Here is a 14,337-nt window from a genome sequence, read left to right on the forward strand (position 1 = left end):
AAGGCTTTTTATGATTTAGTCTCTGCTCCCTCTCTGTCTCACCTCCTGTTTACGCTCCCTGATACTCATAGACTCCATCTACTCTGGCCTTCGTCCGGCCCCTAGAACGTGGCAAACCCTCTCCTGTCTTGGACCTCTTTCCCTGTGTCTAGAGTGCTCTTCCCTCAGAGCTGGCTGGTTTCTTTATAAAATTCGTATCTCAGCTCAAATGCTGCCTCATCACAGGAGTCACCCTTGGCCATCCTGGTTAAAGTAGCCCGTCCCCACTGTCTTGATCCCAGTGCCCCCGTGTTCTCCATTGCACTTGCCGCCAGTGGGAGAGTCTGTTTCTATGTGTGTTGCCTTAGGTACAACAAACATCTAGACCAAGGACTGGGACCTGAGTTGTGGAAAACCAGTTTTTTCATTGGGGCTGAGGAGTGTCTCCTTGGTGGGATCTTTTCCTGAATAGCCTCTTAAAAGTAAGGGATCCGCACCTCATAGTTACTGAGGAATGTTTGCACTTTGGAAAAATGTCTTTGAGAATCTCTGCATTTTTTAAAGTCACAGACTGAATTGTAAATTTTTCTGAAAGGGAAAGTGTTGGTCTAACTGCTAACTAATTTTTTGCTTTAAAAACATACATACTCAACTCTTAGAATGTTAATTGATATGGTAACACCCTCAGCTCTTGTGGTATAACTGTTTTAAAAATAAAATGGTAGTTACGTAGCCATGAAGTGATTACAGCTGCCAGCAAGTAAAGATCATAAGAGTGAGAAGTAATTTACTGCCTTCATTAGGAAGGCCAGCAACAGCATGTTCCACAAGCTTTCTTAGATGAGGTGTCTTTTAGACTTCTACGTATCTGAAGTACACTATTAATTTTCACTATTTCTGAGCAGTGGTAATCATTTAGAATCCAATGATTTTGTCCTTGGTGTCCTTTTTCCTTAAGACTTTTCTATATTGGGCAGATAGGAACATGGGCATGATTTCTGGGGCGGCCTGAGCAGCACCCAGCTCTTGGGTGCCCTGCACAACCAGTGTGTGGAGCACAAACCCAAAGCTGACTGTCCTCACCTGAACTTGTGATGGAATCTTTAGTAGCAGTAACTGCTTTATACCAGTACCATCCAAAGCACTCCCCAGGTTAAGTCAGGCTCCGACATTTGTTTGTTCATTTGACACACGTGTATTGATATTGCCAAGTCAAGTAAACCAGCAGACTTAGCGCCCATACTCAAGTTGCTTCCAGTATTTTAGGAAGAAGACCTCTATTAGGAAGAGCACAGTTGAGCAGTTCCAGCTCGTGATAATGGTTATGAAGGAAAGGTATCACGTACCATGTGAGCACAGAGCAGGGGAGAGCCTAGTTTAGGTTGAGAGTTTCAGGTAAGCTGAAACCTCAAAACTGAGAGGAGTTAGCCAAGAATATGCCAAATGGAGGAAACGGCATGATAAAGGCCAGGAGGCAGAGAAGAGCACATGAAGAATCAAGGGAGACCAGTGTGGGTCTGATGCAGCCAGACTGGGAGAAATGAATGAGCATGAGGTGGAGAAGTGGGCAGCGTGAGGGGTGTTCCTGTGAGTTGCAGCTTGTGAAAGGTGTGCTGTGACCGAAATAAGTCAGAGATACTGAGAAGGTACCTCTAACTTCTAAAGAAGGAACCCCCCTCCAGCCTCTAAAAACAAGAAGTCTCCTTGCATGGGCCTCCACACAGACTCAGTGTTTGCTCTGACCTTACCGCCTCTTTTTCTAAGGACTGGTAACCATGACCAGAGGTAACTGGATACCTTTAATGTGCGTCACCACTCCAGCTTCGGGGGGAACCTGGTCTTTCTGCTCTGAGCCCATAAATGTAGTGAACAAATGCATGTTCTAAGGAAAGTGAGGGCACGCTAGATTCATGTATTTAAGTTAGGTTACCCATCCCATCACAGTATATACAGATGTTCCAGTAACACGATCCTCGGGAATCGGGGTGCACAGTGTTAGGTTCTACTTATACTTCAACTTCCAAGTTGTCAAGATGAGATTTCCTTTTTTTTTTTTTTTGTCAGTTGTTTCTTACTGAAATTAGAAGAACTGTCTCTTTAATTATTGGCAACAGAGATTAATGTGGAAATAAAGTGATCATTCAGCCTGCTTTGTAATCTGTGTGACCATATTCTTGTACAGCTAATACTCCATCACTGTCAGCATGTGCTTGCCCTGGGAAGTTTTTGCTTTTGGTCAGCAAACTCATTACTGAAAACTATTATAAGAGAAATGCCCTTGAATCATATACTTGTCTTATTGCCATGGTGTTTTCTGATAAGTAGTTCTTCCCACAAATGAGCATACTTCATTTGCCATCTGTTTAAAATCATAGCAGAATGGGAACTACCTTGAAGCCTAAGGACTTCCTATCTCTTTCATACACTGGAATTCTGACGAAGAACGTATTGTGCATGACTTGTTCTTTCATTCTTTTTAGATTCTTCTTAATCCTTTGGTGAAAACTCTGTGACACAAGATGGCTGCAAATAAGCCCAAGGGTCAGAATTCTTTGGCCTTACACAAAGTCATCATGGTGGGCAGTGGTGGTGTGGGCAAGTCTGCTCTGACTCTGCAGTTCATGTATGATGAGGTAAGTGCTGCTTGTATCACGGATGTCAAAGTTTGGGCTTTCAGAGAGGATTTCTCTAGCTTAGTTTTGGTTGTGTTTTGGATGGATTCCTTGAGTCTTTGAAAGCTACTAATCATTTTTTTCCTGGTTTTAAATTCAGAGCCAACATTTGTATGCAGCTTGATTTACCAAGTTGAGAATTCAAGGTCCTTAAAAACATTATGCTTTTAAAAAACAGAACAAAAGTGAAAACAGTACCTGTCTCTGAGCAATACGTGACTTTTTTCTTATTTTTAGTGTCTTAATAGTGGGACCCACCTTGAATTAATAGAACTGGTAGATATAGTACCTAATTGAGACTTGAGGTTAACATATATAAGGTATCCTTTAATAACTCAATGAAAAAAATCCGTTATTTATTGTATATTTGGCCTGGTACTACACTCACCACTAAGCAGGTGAAAGCTGTGTCCCTGAAGTAAAACTGCTTAACAGGTTACAGATTTGTGTGCATGTATTTGTATTAGGCTTTATGGCCCCAAAGTTAAGGTCTCAGCCTATATACAGCAATGTATTTTTTCCATAGAGCATTGCTATTAAGGCTAAATGATTTGAGTTGCTAATCAAATTTAAGCATTTATCCTCAATTCTTCTTCCTCCCAAATACAAGTAAGGATTTGTGGTTACTCTTTCTTACCTGGTCCTCACAACAGTCTTGTGTGGTAGGTAGTGGTATCTTCATTTTACAGATGAGAAAACAGAAGTTACCCAACCTGCCCACGTAGAGTGACCTCTGATGAGTAACTCAGTGTTGAACCTAGTCTTCTGAGAAAAATATACTGCAGATTTTTATCACCCAATGTCTCTTTTCATTGCCTGATCATCAGAATTTCTTTCATACAGAAATTTTTTTTTTAAATTTATTAAGTATAGTTGATTTACAATATTGTATTAATTTCTTCTCACACAGAACTCTTAAATCCTGCAGTTGTCCTGCTTAAATAAACAATTTGGAGAGGGAAAAGTGAAATGGTATTTTAAATGGAATTGCTAATTTATCTGTTCAGTTCTGTTCTTTATACCAGTCACCTGAATAGCTGCTTTTCTTTAATCCTTAAATCAGTCCCCTTCTTGACAGTAAGGCGGTCAGAAGTAAGAATGTTCATATGTCTGATGTTTGATGAATGGTTAAGCTTTCATTTAATAGTCATAATATTATCAGATATAATAACTGAATATACCCATTAAATTTTCATAAATGTTTATAAATATTTGATATTTATGAAATAATAGCATGGAATTATGGTAGAATGTTCTATATCTTTTACAGTTACAAATACACTGTGTTTGATTTTTCAGTAAATACTTGTTGAGTGTCTCCATGTACCAGACTTTGAGGAGACATTGATGAATAGCCCCCAGGGGTTAAATTCTAGTATTGGGATTTAGACATTGAGCAAATAAATAAGAAAATATCAGATAAATATTTATAGGAACTAATTAAAAGCCCACAAAAGTATGTGTGTATATCTATATACACACACACCAACAATGATACTCTGATCAAAAATATCAAGGTGAGATTTAGAGAATAAAAGTTAGAAGTACAATTGTAAAGTTGTTTAATTGTGCTATTTTTAAAAATAGGAAGACTGGGGAAAAATCTCAAAGTTCAAGATTTGACCTTCTACAGGGTGGTATAAGCCACTTTTTTGACTTGGTTCATTTTGGAGAAAGAAAAGATTTAGCCATACTTTCCATCCTTACCTAAATAGTGACTTACTTTGAAATCATTTTCTACAATTCTGACATGAAAATTTATATTTGGAGTCACAAAAAAGGATTCTTAAACATTTGATAAAATACCTATGTAGTAGTTTTTGCAGGTATAGCATTTTAAGGAAGAAAAGAGTCATGGATTTCAAGCTGTCAATGACCTAGATCTGTTCAGCCTCCCCTTTTTGTAAAAGAAAAGACCTCTGAATTGTCTACGAAGGAAATTTAAACGAATGTAGCTTTTACCACTAGGGAAAACTTAATGAAGGTTATATGTGGCTTCTCAGTACTATTTTGGCACCTTCATATGAATCTGTATTTCAAAATAAGAACCTTTGAAAAGTAAAGATGATTTAGAAATGGAAGTGCTTTTCCTCATTCCCAGTTTGTGGAGGACTACGAGCCGACCAAAGCCGACAGCTATCGGAAGAAGGTGGTGCTGGACGGGGAGGAAGTGCAGATTGACATCCTGGATACAGCTGGGCAAGAAGACTACGCTGCCATTAGAGACAACTACTTCCGCAGCGGCGAGGGCTTCCTCTGTGTCTTCTCCATTACAGAAATGGAGTCCTTTGCAGCCACAGCCGACTTCAGGTATGGCAGGGAGCCATGTCATGACGCTGCAGAGCAGCTGCCTCCTCAGCACCGACTGGACAACTAGAGGCTCTCAACCTGGTTGTCTCTCCCTCTCACTGTGTTTAGTCCCTCTCTGACATCAGTACAACTCTGTCCTCTGTGTGCTTGTACTCACATATTCAGTGCACCGTACCTAACCTCGCAGCCAGCTCTGCCAGCGCCAGCTGCAACGCAGCCTGAGTGTGAGACAGCCTGCATATGCAGAGTCTCCTTACGTGTTACTGAAGTATTTCCCTTTGGAGTACCGTACTACTGCTGCCGTAAAAGCAGATGCCTGGATCACATAACGGATCTCTGACCCAGATTTTGAGTCTTTCTGTGTTAGTCACGTGTGTCTTAGCACCTGTGTCATGCCCAGCAGGCACGTTGCCATCCTCCTCACAGTGTAGACACGTTGATAGCACACACTGAACTTTTAGTGGAAATAATAGCACCATAGATTGACACACTGTCTTGTTATACAATCTTTTTAATATCTTACTTACTGTTTGTTTAATCAAAATCCATCCTCCACTTGATCTGGGGCAGGGGATTGGGGAAGTGATAAAGGGGAGAGGTGTTCTTTCTATACATAAGACAAATATAGCATAAATAAGTTCTTGAGTAGTGTCGTAAATATAGCATGCATAAAAACAAATATTCTTTATGTATTTTTATTTTATTACCATGTAATAAAAATAAAATAATTTTTATTATTATTACCACATACACGTGGTCTGCTTTGGTATGGGGGGGAGGCGGGCGCAAAAGAAGCATATAATATATCCTCTGTTTTCAACATTCACACAGCTGAGTTGAATAAGGCATGAGACCCAGTGTCAGTTAGTGATAAAGACGATATGGACAGTGATTGTTATAAGGGATCCAAGAGCGGAGAGGAGTTGGAGGCCTTCAAGAGACAGATAACCTTGAAGGATAACACAGATTTCCAAAGATGAGGAAAGACGTCATCCCTAGTGTTTGGGCAGGAGACTGAACCAGGGCTTACACAAAGCGTTCCTCTTCATGTATACATGAAAGTCCCAAGAACTGAAAAGATTCTAAGAGAACCTTCTTCGCAAAAGAGCACGTCACTGAGAAACTTAGGAAATGTAAATTTATTTGTCAAATTAAGTTTGTTGGGTTCTGTAAGGAAGAAGTGTTTGTACGTGATAAAGTGCAGAGTGGCAGATTCTGGTAACTTGCAACCCTGGGAGACAGATTGAAAGTTACGTGTCAGGGCTTATTCATTCTTTCAGAAAATATTTGAGTGCTTATGCTGTAGCAGATTCTGTTCTAAGTAATGGAATACATTTTGTCACCATAGTCACCAAAGCCAAAGTGGTATCTCAAGGGAATGAGGTATTTTTATGCCAAGAGAAAAAGTCTTGGGCTGTTGCTATTACAGAAAATAAGTGAATCATTCATTACCCTTCTGTCCTACCTCCAATGTGTTGCCCTTCCCATAAATAAAAAATGTTCTGGTAATTGACCAGCAGTAGGAAAGCCATTTTTGAGGTGGTCTGAATGGTAATAGAATAGTAGGCACGCCACATGATCTGACCTGCAAAGTATAACACAGTGTCAGCTCCTCTTTTTAATTTTTTTTATTGTAGTTGATTTTTAAAAAATTTTTTATTGAAGTATGGTTGATTTACAGGGACATGTTAATTTCAGCTATATAGCAAAGTGATTCAGTTTTACATACCTAATTATTTTTTTATATTCTTTTCCATTATGGTTTATCATAGGATATTGAGTGTAGTTCTCTGTGCTATACAGTGGGACCTTGTTGTGTATCCATTTTATGTGTAATAGTTTACATCTGCTAATCCCAAACTCCCCCAACCCATTCCTCCTTGGCAACCCTAAGCCTCTCTTCTATGTCTGTGAGTATTTTTTCATAGATAAATTCATTTATGTCATATTTTAGATTACATACATAAGTGATATCATATGGTATTTCTCTTTCTGACTTGCTTCACGTGGTGTGATCATCTCTAGTTGCATCCACGTTGGTGCAAATGGCATTATTTCATTCTTTTGGCTGAGTAGTAGTCCATTTTACAGGCACCACATCTTCTTTATGCATTCACTCATCTGTTGATGGATAATTAGGCCGTTTCTGTGTCTTTGCTATTGCAACTGGTGCTGCTAAGAACACTGGGGCACATGTATCTTTTTGAATTAGAGTTTTGTCTGGATATATGTCTAGGAGTGGGGTTGCTGCATCATATGGTAATTCTTAGTTTTCTGAGGACCTTCCATACTGATTTCCACAATGACTGCACAAATTTACATTCCCACCAACAGTGTAGGAGGACTCCTGTTTCTCCATGCCCTCTCCAGCATTTGCTATTTGTAGACTTTTAATAATGGCCATTCTGACTGGTGTGAGGTGGTACATCAGTATAGTTTTGATTTGCATTTCTCTAATAATTGTCAGCTCCTAAATGTAGCCTTCCTGGGCTTCCCATCACGAAGGCAGAACCCACTGTTTCCTCATCGGTGTTTGTGATGTACTTTGCACAGCCCCTGTAGCACACTCACCACACTCTGACACTGAGATTGATTTCTGTATGCTGTGTGTTTTTCCTGACAAGGTAAAAGCACTTGAGAGCAGAACCGATTTCTTACCCATTTCAGTATCCCTGATACCCACATTTGGCACAGTTGCTAGCATATAACTTACAGTGCTTATAAGTGTTTGATAGAAATGTTAGAAAACCCTGTTGCCTTTTGTGGTTCTCACTTTCCTCAAGATAAAAATGAAGCCTGACCCGTTTGTAAAGGTGCTTTTCTATTCTAAAATTCTATAATTGTCTCTCAAACTCCAAAGGGAGCATCACTTTAAGCAAAAATGCCGGTAATAATTACAGTCATCACAAAGGTCACTGACCACCCTAACAAATTTAATGATAATGGAAAAGTTTAAAATACTGTGAAAATAACCAAAATGTGACACAGAGATACAAAAGTGAACAAATACTGTTGGGAAAGTGGCACCAATAGACTAGCTTGATACAGGGCGACCACAGACCTTCAGTCTGTTTAAAAAAAAAAAAGAGAAAGCAATATCTGCAAAGCATAGTAAAGCTAACTGCAGTATAACAGGTATATTTGTATCAGTAGTACTTTGTAAATTGTGATAAGTTGTGTTAACAACGGGGAAAGTGGGTGTGGGGACATACAGGAACTCTGTCCTGTCTTTACACCTTCTCTTGAAATCTGGAATCATTCTAATGTAAAGAGTTTGTTTTGAAAAAGCCTTTAGAGGGACTTCCCTGACAGTCCAGTGGTTAAGACTCTGCACTTCCACTGCAGCGGGTGCGGGTTCAGTCCCTGATTGGGGAACTAAGATCCCAACTAAGATTCCCAAAATGTAAAAAACGTTTTAAAAACAAGACATTTAGAATGAAGTTGCATTTGATACTTTCACTTCATGCCTCTACTGCCATATTTGTACTCTTCCTTGGTGTGTTTTTTCCTCCATCAATGAAGTGAATGTGAAGCTCCAATGATTGAGGGTAGATAAAGGAAGACGTGCTGCTTGTTTCCTCCCGTGTAATAAATGAGCTCATTGTTAAGAAGCATAAATAAATGCCTGCATGCGTTATTTGTTATTTTAACACATAGATAGATTTCTTGCTCATTTCCTCTTATCCAGGGAGCAGATTTTAAGAGTAAAAGAAGATGAGAATGTTCCATTTCTGCTCGTTGGAAACAAATCAGATTTGGAAGATAAAAGGCAGGTTTCCGTAGAAGAGGCGAAAACCAGAGCCGATCAGTGGAACGTTAACTATGTGGAAACATCTGCCAAGACACGGGCCAATGTTGACAAGGTAAAAGGGGACTCTCCTCACCACAACATCATGTTAAAATAGGTTGATTTGCTTAACTTGGCTCCATCTGTGTCTAGAGATTCTGTTGAGACTTTCAGAGAGAGATTTAATACATGTTGATGTTTATCAGCCCTGAATGCTCAAGTACGCTGTTAGGACTTTCTTGACTTTACCTTGTCCTTCCGTTCCTAAGGGGTGTAAAAACATGAGACAACCACAGCAAGATGTACTTTTTTTTTAAGCACTGGCCAGATTCCTGACTTGATTCCCTCCTCTTTTTTTTTTTTTTTTTCCTTTTCTTTTCCTGATTGGCTGGAGAATCTTTTCTTTTTTCTTTCCTTTTCTTTTCCTGATTGGCTGGAGAATCTCTGAGCTGACACCTGCCCATTCCCACTTAAGTTCTCCCAAGTGAAGGTGGCTCCCAAGATGAAGGAGCCCCAAGGGAGAGGGTTTTGAAGTCTCTGTCACCACAGCTGCACTCCCCACCCTCCACTTCTGTTCTCCACCCCCTCACCTGCCTCTCCGCCCAGGGGAAAGAGAACTCCTCTGCCCTCTTCCCTCATCTTTGCACTTTGTGCAGATTGGCCCTTCCTGGAGACCAGGTGAGGAACACCTTGGAGCCTTCCCCGGTGCCATTCATCTGCCCCCCGACACCACTGTCAGCATTCAGGAAGCCTGCTGGTGGGGCTGGAGCAGCTGTGGGTGCGAGCCCTTCCAGGGAGCCCTTTTCAGTCCCCGAGTATCTCGGCCCTACAGGTGCCTCACAAAAACTAACATGCAGGAGGAGTGCCTATAAAGCCTGACACACACAGGTTCCTGGGTCTTCTTCAGAGACTTGGATTCATTTGCTCTGGGGTGGGTCCTGAGAGTTTGCAGATCTAGCTAGCTCCTGGGTGTGCAGGTGGGGTGGTGGGCCGCACTCGAAGTAGCGCTGCCCCAGGCGTCTGCAGGTGTTCGTGAGCTGGTCTGCTGTATCTGGATCCACAACCCTGGGCCAGAAGTCACGATGTTAAAAGTTTAGAGGTTCTTTCTGCCTGTTTACTGTAGGTTTAGAGACATTGTCATTGTAAGCTCACTTTTTTTTTTCCAGTCACACGGTCAGATTCCTCTAAGGCCAGGATATCTTTACAACATGCTACAAGAGTTCTACTCTGTCAACCAGTTTGCGCTAGTTACAGCAAATGTTTTTTAAAATACTAATGAAATATAGTTTAAGATTCAGTGTGTATGGGGTTTTGAAAGGCACCGCAGAACAGTATCATAGCATATGTATACTTTGTTTCCTCCTGTTTAATGTCTCGAGCAGATGGTAGAACACACACTAAAACCTATGTGAACTAAGGGGAGTGGGGAGGCAAGGTGAACAGTAATTGCCCGGCTCTGAGGCTTGCAGCAGTCCTGCGGTGTCACCTGCTGGCATCAGAGGCCCGGGGAGGGTACAGGCGTGCACATCGTCAGAGTTATCACAGGACAGTGAGAAAAAGACCAGCAACCCAGTGGGAAAACAGTCAAAAAATATAGACACCCTTGTCATAGAAGAGAAGTACAGATTGCTTTTAAAGTTTAAAAGCGGCTTAGTCTAACTTATATTAGGAAGCACAATTTAAAAATAGGACTTTTACCTGTTACATTGGGGAATAAAGCAACAAGACTGATGATAATACTGTTGACAGGAGTATGGGGAGGAGGGGAAAGGAACTCTCATATGTTCGTAGAAGGGCAATTTGGTAATTATCTATCAAAATTATGACCCCACCAATTCAAGTTCTAAAATTTATATAAAATCATACATCCATGCAGCGGTAGACACTGAAGCATTATCTATAGAAACAAAAGACTGGAAATATCAAAGTGTCCAATAACAGACTATTTTAAAGGCTGGTGCATCCATATAATGGAATATTGTACAACCATTAAAAAGAAATGAAGAGAGCTTCCTTGGTGGTACAGTTGATAAGAATCTGCCTCCCAGTGCAAGGGGGCACAGGGCGACCCTGGTCCATGAAGATCTCACAATGCCGCAGAGCAAGTAAGCCCGTGGGCTGCAACTGCTGAGCCCCCACACCTGGAGCCTGTGCTCTGCAACAGGAGAAGCCACTGCGATGAGAAAAGCCTGTGCACCACAACTAAGAGTAGCCCCCACTCAGCACAACTAGAGAAAACTTCACGCAGCAGTGAGGACCCAGCAGGCCAAAAATAAGTATTCCCTAAAAATGTAGGTAGAGCTAAATGTGCTGATCTTCAGCACTGGGAGACGAAACGCAGGACGGTGGCAGTAGCTATGGTTTGCTGCCCTCTGTGTCTGAAACACATGCACACAAGCACACATGTTTGTGGGTATCGGGGGATATGCAAGAATCTAGTACCTGTGGCTGCCACCAGGTAGATTCATTTTTCACAAGCACCTCAGCAGCTGCAGAAAAGGAACGTGCAGCAACTCTTCAGCCGCAGCGTGAGTCCACATCCTTCAGGCCCTACTCAGTGTGCACTCAGACACTTGCCTGGAGAATCCCATGGACAGAGGAGCCTGGTGGGCTACAGTCTTTAGGGTTGCACAGAGTCAGACACAACTGAAGCAACTTAGCATGCATGCATCCACAGACACTTGTTAGTGATATTGAACTTTTGAATTACTACACTAATAGCTTTTAAATTATTATGCTAATATCTCCCATTATTTGCCAATTACTAGACAGACAAAAATTGAAAAATCCTAAAATATTGTGCAACAAGCAGTTATTTTCTAGTGCCTGGTATCAAAATGATAAAGGAAGCAGTCATTTTCCACAGCTGTTTTTAAAAATGGGGCTGAAGAAAGGTTAATAAATGAAAATTTTATTAAATTACTTTAAAGTAGTAATTGATAAAATATATTTGCTAATTATTAATTACTCAGATGTAATCCATTGGGTTACATCTTCAGAGCTATCACTTGCAGTGCTTTTTTATTTTTATCTTGAAAATTCAGATGGAAGATTAGGTTATATTATGTAAGCAGATTTTACCCAAAAGTGTAATTCAGAAAATCTTCCTGTTTTCCCATTTTTTTAATGTACTTGGAAGAAGCAGACTTTAGTTATATACTTTCCTGTCCCTGTACTCCCCAAATAAGAGCTCTTTAATATTCATATAGTACTCCCAATGTTTACTGCTATGATTCAGAGATGTACCAGGCACATATTATCTACTTGCTTTACTCTGTTTTCTTCTTTGTAGGTATTTTTTGATTTAATGAGGGAAATTCGGGCCAGAAAGATGGAAGACAGCAAAGAAAAGAATGGAAAAAAGAAGAGGAAAAGTTTAGCCAAGAGAATCAGAGAAAGATGCTGCATTTTATAATCAGAGCCCAAACTCCTTTCTTATCTTGACCATACTAATAAATATAATTTATAAGCTTTGCCATTGAAGGCTCAATTGACTGAAATTACTTTAACATTTTGGAAATTGTTATGTATCTCTAAAAGCATGAATTGGAACTGCACTGAAAGTCAAATTCACTTAAAAAGAAATTAATGTGGCTTCACCAAGAAGCAAAGTTCAACTTATTTCATAATTGCCTACATTTATCACGGTCCTGAATGTAGCGTGGGCGCTTGTGTTTTGCCGGCAGTCTTTCTTGAACTGTTCGAGAGGTGAGAATGGGGGTGGACAATGGGAGGAAAGGCTACTTCCTCTGGTTTATTATAAAGCTTAAATTTTATAATCATTTTAAAATGTTTTGGTCTTCTACTGCCTTGAAAAAAAAAATGACAATTGTGAACATGATAGTTAAACTGTACCACTTTTTTTTAAACCATTGTTATGCAAAATATAGAAGAAAAAGTGACTGGCATGATTGTTGCATATAGTTCAATTGAGAGTAATTCATCTGTGAACCTGCATTAATTACCTGGTGATTAACTTAGAAAAGTGGTGTAAACTTGTACATGGAAATTTTTTAATATGCCTTAATTTAGAAACTGAAAGATACTTGGTTACATCATTCTGGGTTGTATCTTCATGGTGCCGTGGGCCCACTGCCCACGTGTCCCAGTGAAAGAATATATGTCAGGATGGAGGACAACTTTTGTATAGAAGATGCTCAAGAAATAACTGCTAGAGTCTGTCCAAATGTACAATGTGTGCCATACTCTGGTTCTTGAAAATGAAGTTCCAGAGCTCCTTGATTGCTTTTAATTAACTGTAAGGTAGTTTAAAAATGAAGGACCAGCATATACTTGTAAGATAATTTTAGACTATGAGGATTCAGTATGTCTCAGTGAACCCTTATTCTTTAGGATGCTGATCCCTGGAAGTCCTTTTATGCAAGTGGTGAGCACGTGTTAAGATTTTATTCTCTTTGGAGCAGGGCATAGGAAAAGTGTCCACGGTGCTAATGCGCTTTGCACTAGACCACTTCGGGAAAATAGCTGTCCTTGCCATCTGTTAACTTCTAAATTTGTATTCCTGAGGTTGCAGTTTGGCTGTCAGGGAGTTACTAGGAGTGTTTGTAGTCTGTGTTCATAATGAAGAACACTGTAGTTACATTTTCCTAAAGTTAACATCGAACAGCCAAACCTGAGGACAGTGCAGAAATCATGTTTGCCACCAAACGGTAGGTTCTGTCCCTGTTGTATGGCATCCCCACTGAAGGGACATCATTTCAATGGGAAGTATACCACTATCAGACTTGTCTTTTCTTTGGAATGGGACTAGGGCAGTTGTTTCAATAAAGTTTTGCTTTCTTTATGCTCAGTCTTAATATCAGCAAGTCAAAGATGTGTTCAGGCATTCCAGATAACAGATGTGTACGTAAAGTTAACACAAATAGGCTATTTAGGAACTGAACTCTTTAGATACTACATCCAGCTTGTCATGTTAAATATGTGTCCTTAAAGGGTTTGAGATGTACATCTTTCATTTCATATTTTTCATAGGCTATGCCTTGTGCAGAATTAAAGTTCCCCGTATAAGCGCAGCCCCACGGGCCCAGCGATCTCCATGTGTACTTGTTGCAGTCTCATTTAACCAGGGGTCCTAACCACTAACGTTGTGATTTTGCTTTGAGACCTTTCCTCTCCTGGGTACTGAGGTGCTATGAAGCCAAATGACAAAGATGCATCACATGTCTTAGGCTGATGCCACTACCCGACTGGTTTATTTGCAATTTGAGCCATTTAAAGACCAATAAACTTTCTTTTTTTAAATGTTTGTGGTGTTACTTGATGTTTACAATAGAACATGGTGAAATTCAACCTGGGCATCCTTACCAGAGACTTGAAAACACCTGTCTTTTGAGCTATCAGTTTAGGGACTTCTGTGTGAGAAGAGTCCTGAGCCAGATGTCCTCGGTCACAGGACCATCATTACTCAGGTTTAAACAAGGCTCAGAAATGGCAGAGCCCCCACATGCACAGTTGCATGGAAGGCACTCTTCTGCTGTCACGAGAGTCCTCCATTGCACATTACTTTTCGAATACTACTCAACTCCTGAGTGGGTAGGTGGCAGCTTTATATTCATTTTGTAAATCAGA

The 14,337-nt window shown here is 40.3% G+C and overlaps 1 protein-coding gene across 1 annotated transcript in view; it reads left to right on the forward strand.

Annotated features, from left to right (window-relative positions):
* Window positions 1-14,010, forward strand: part of RALA (RAS like proto-oncogene A) — a 60,932-nt gene extending 46,922 nt beyond the window's left edge. Inside the window, exons 2-5 of the mRNA XM_018046991.1 lie at window positions 2,460-2,612; window positions 4,753-4,961; window positions 8,650-8,824; window positions 12,041-14,010. Of these exons, the coding sequence (XP_017902480.1) occupies window positions 2,499-2,612; window positions 4,753-4,961; window positions 8,650-8,824; window positions 12,041-12,163 (621 nt within the window). The 5' untranslated portion in view covers window positions 2,460-2,498 and the 3' untranslated portion in view covers window positions 12,164-14,010. The remainder of the gene's footprint in view (window positions 1-2,459; window positions 2,613-4,752; window positions 4,962-8,649; window positions 8,825-12,040) is intronic.

Source organism: Capra hircus, chromosome 4, assembly GCF_001704415.2.
Source record: "Capra hircus breed San Clemente chromosome 4, ASM170441v1, whole genome shotgun sequence".
Classification (NCBI taxonomy): Eukaryota; Metazoa; Chordata; class Mammalia; order Artiodactyla; family Bovidae; genus Capra; species Capra hircus.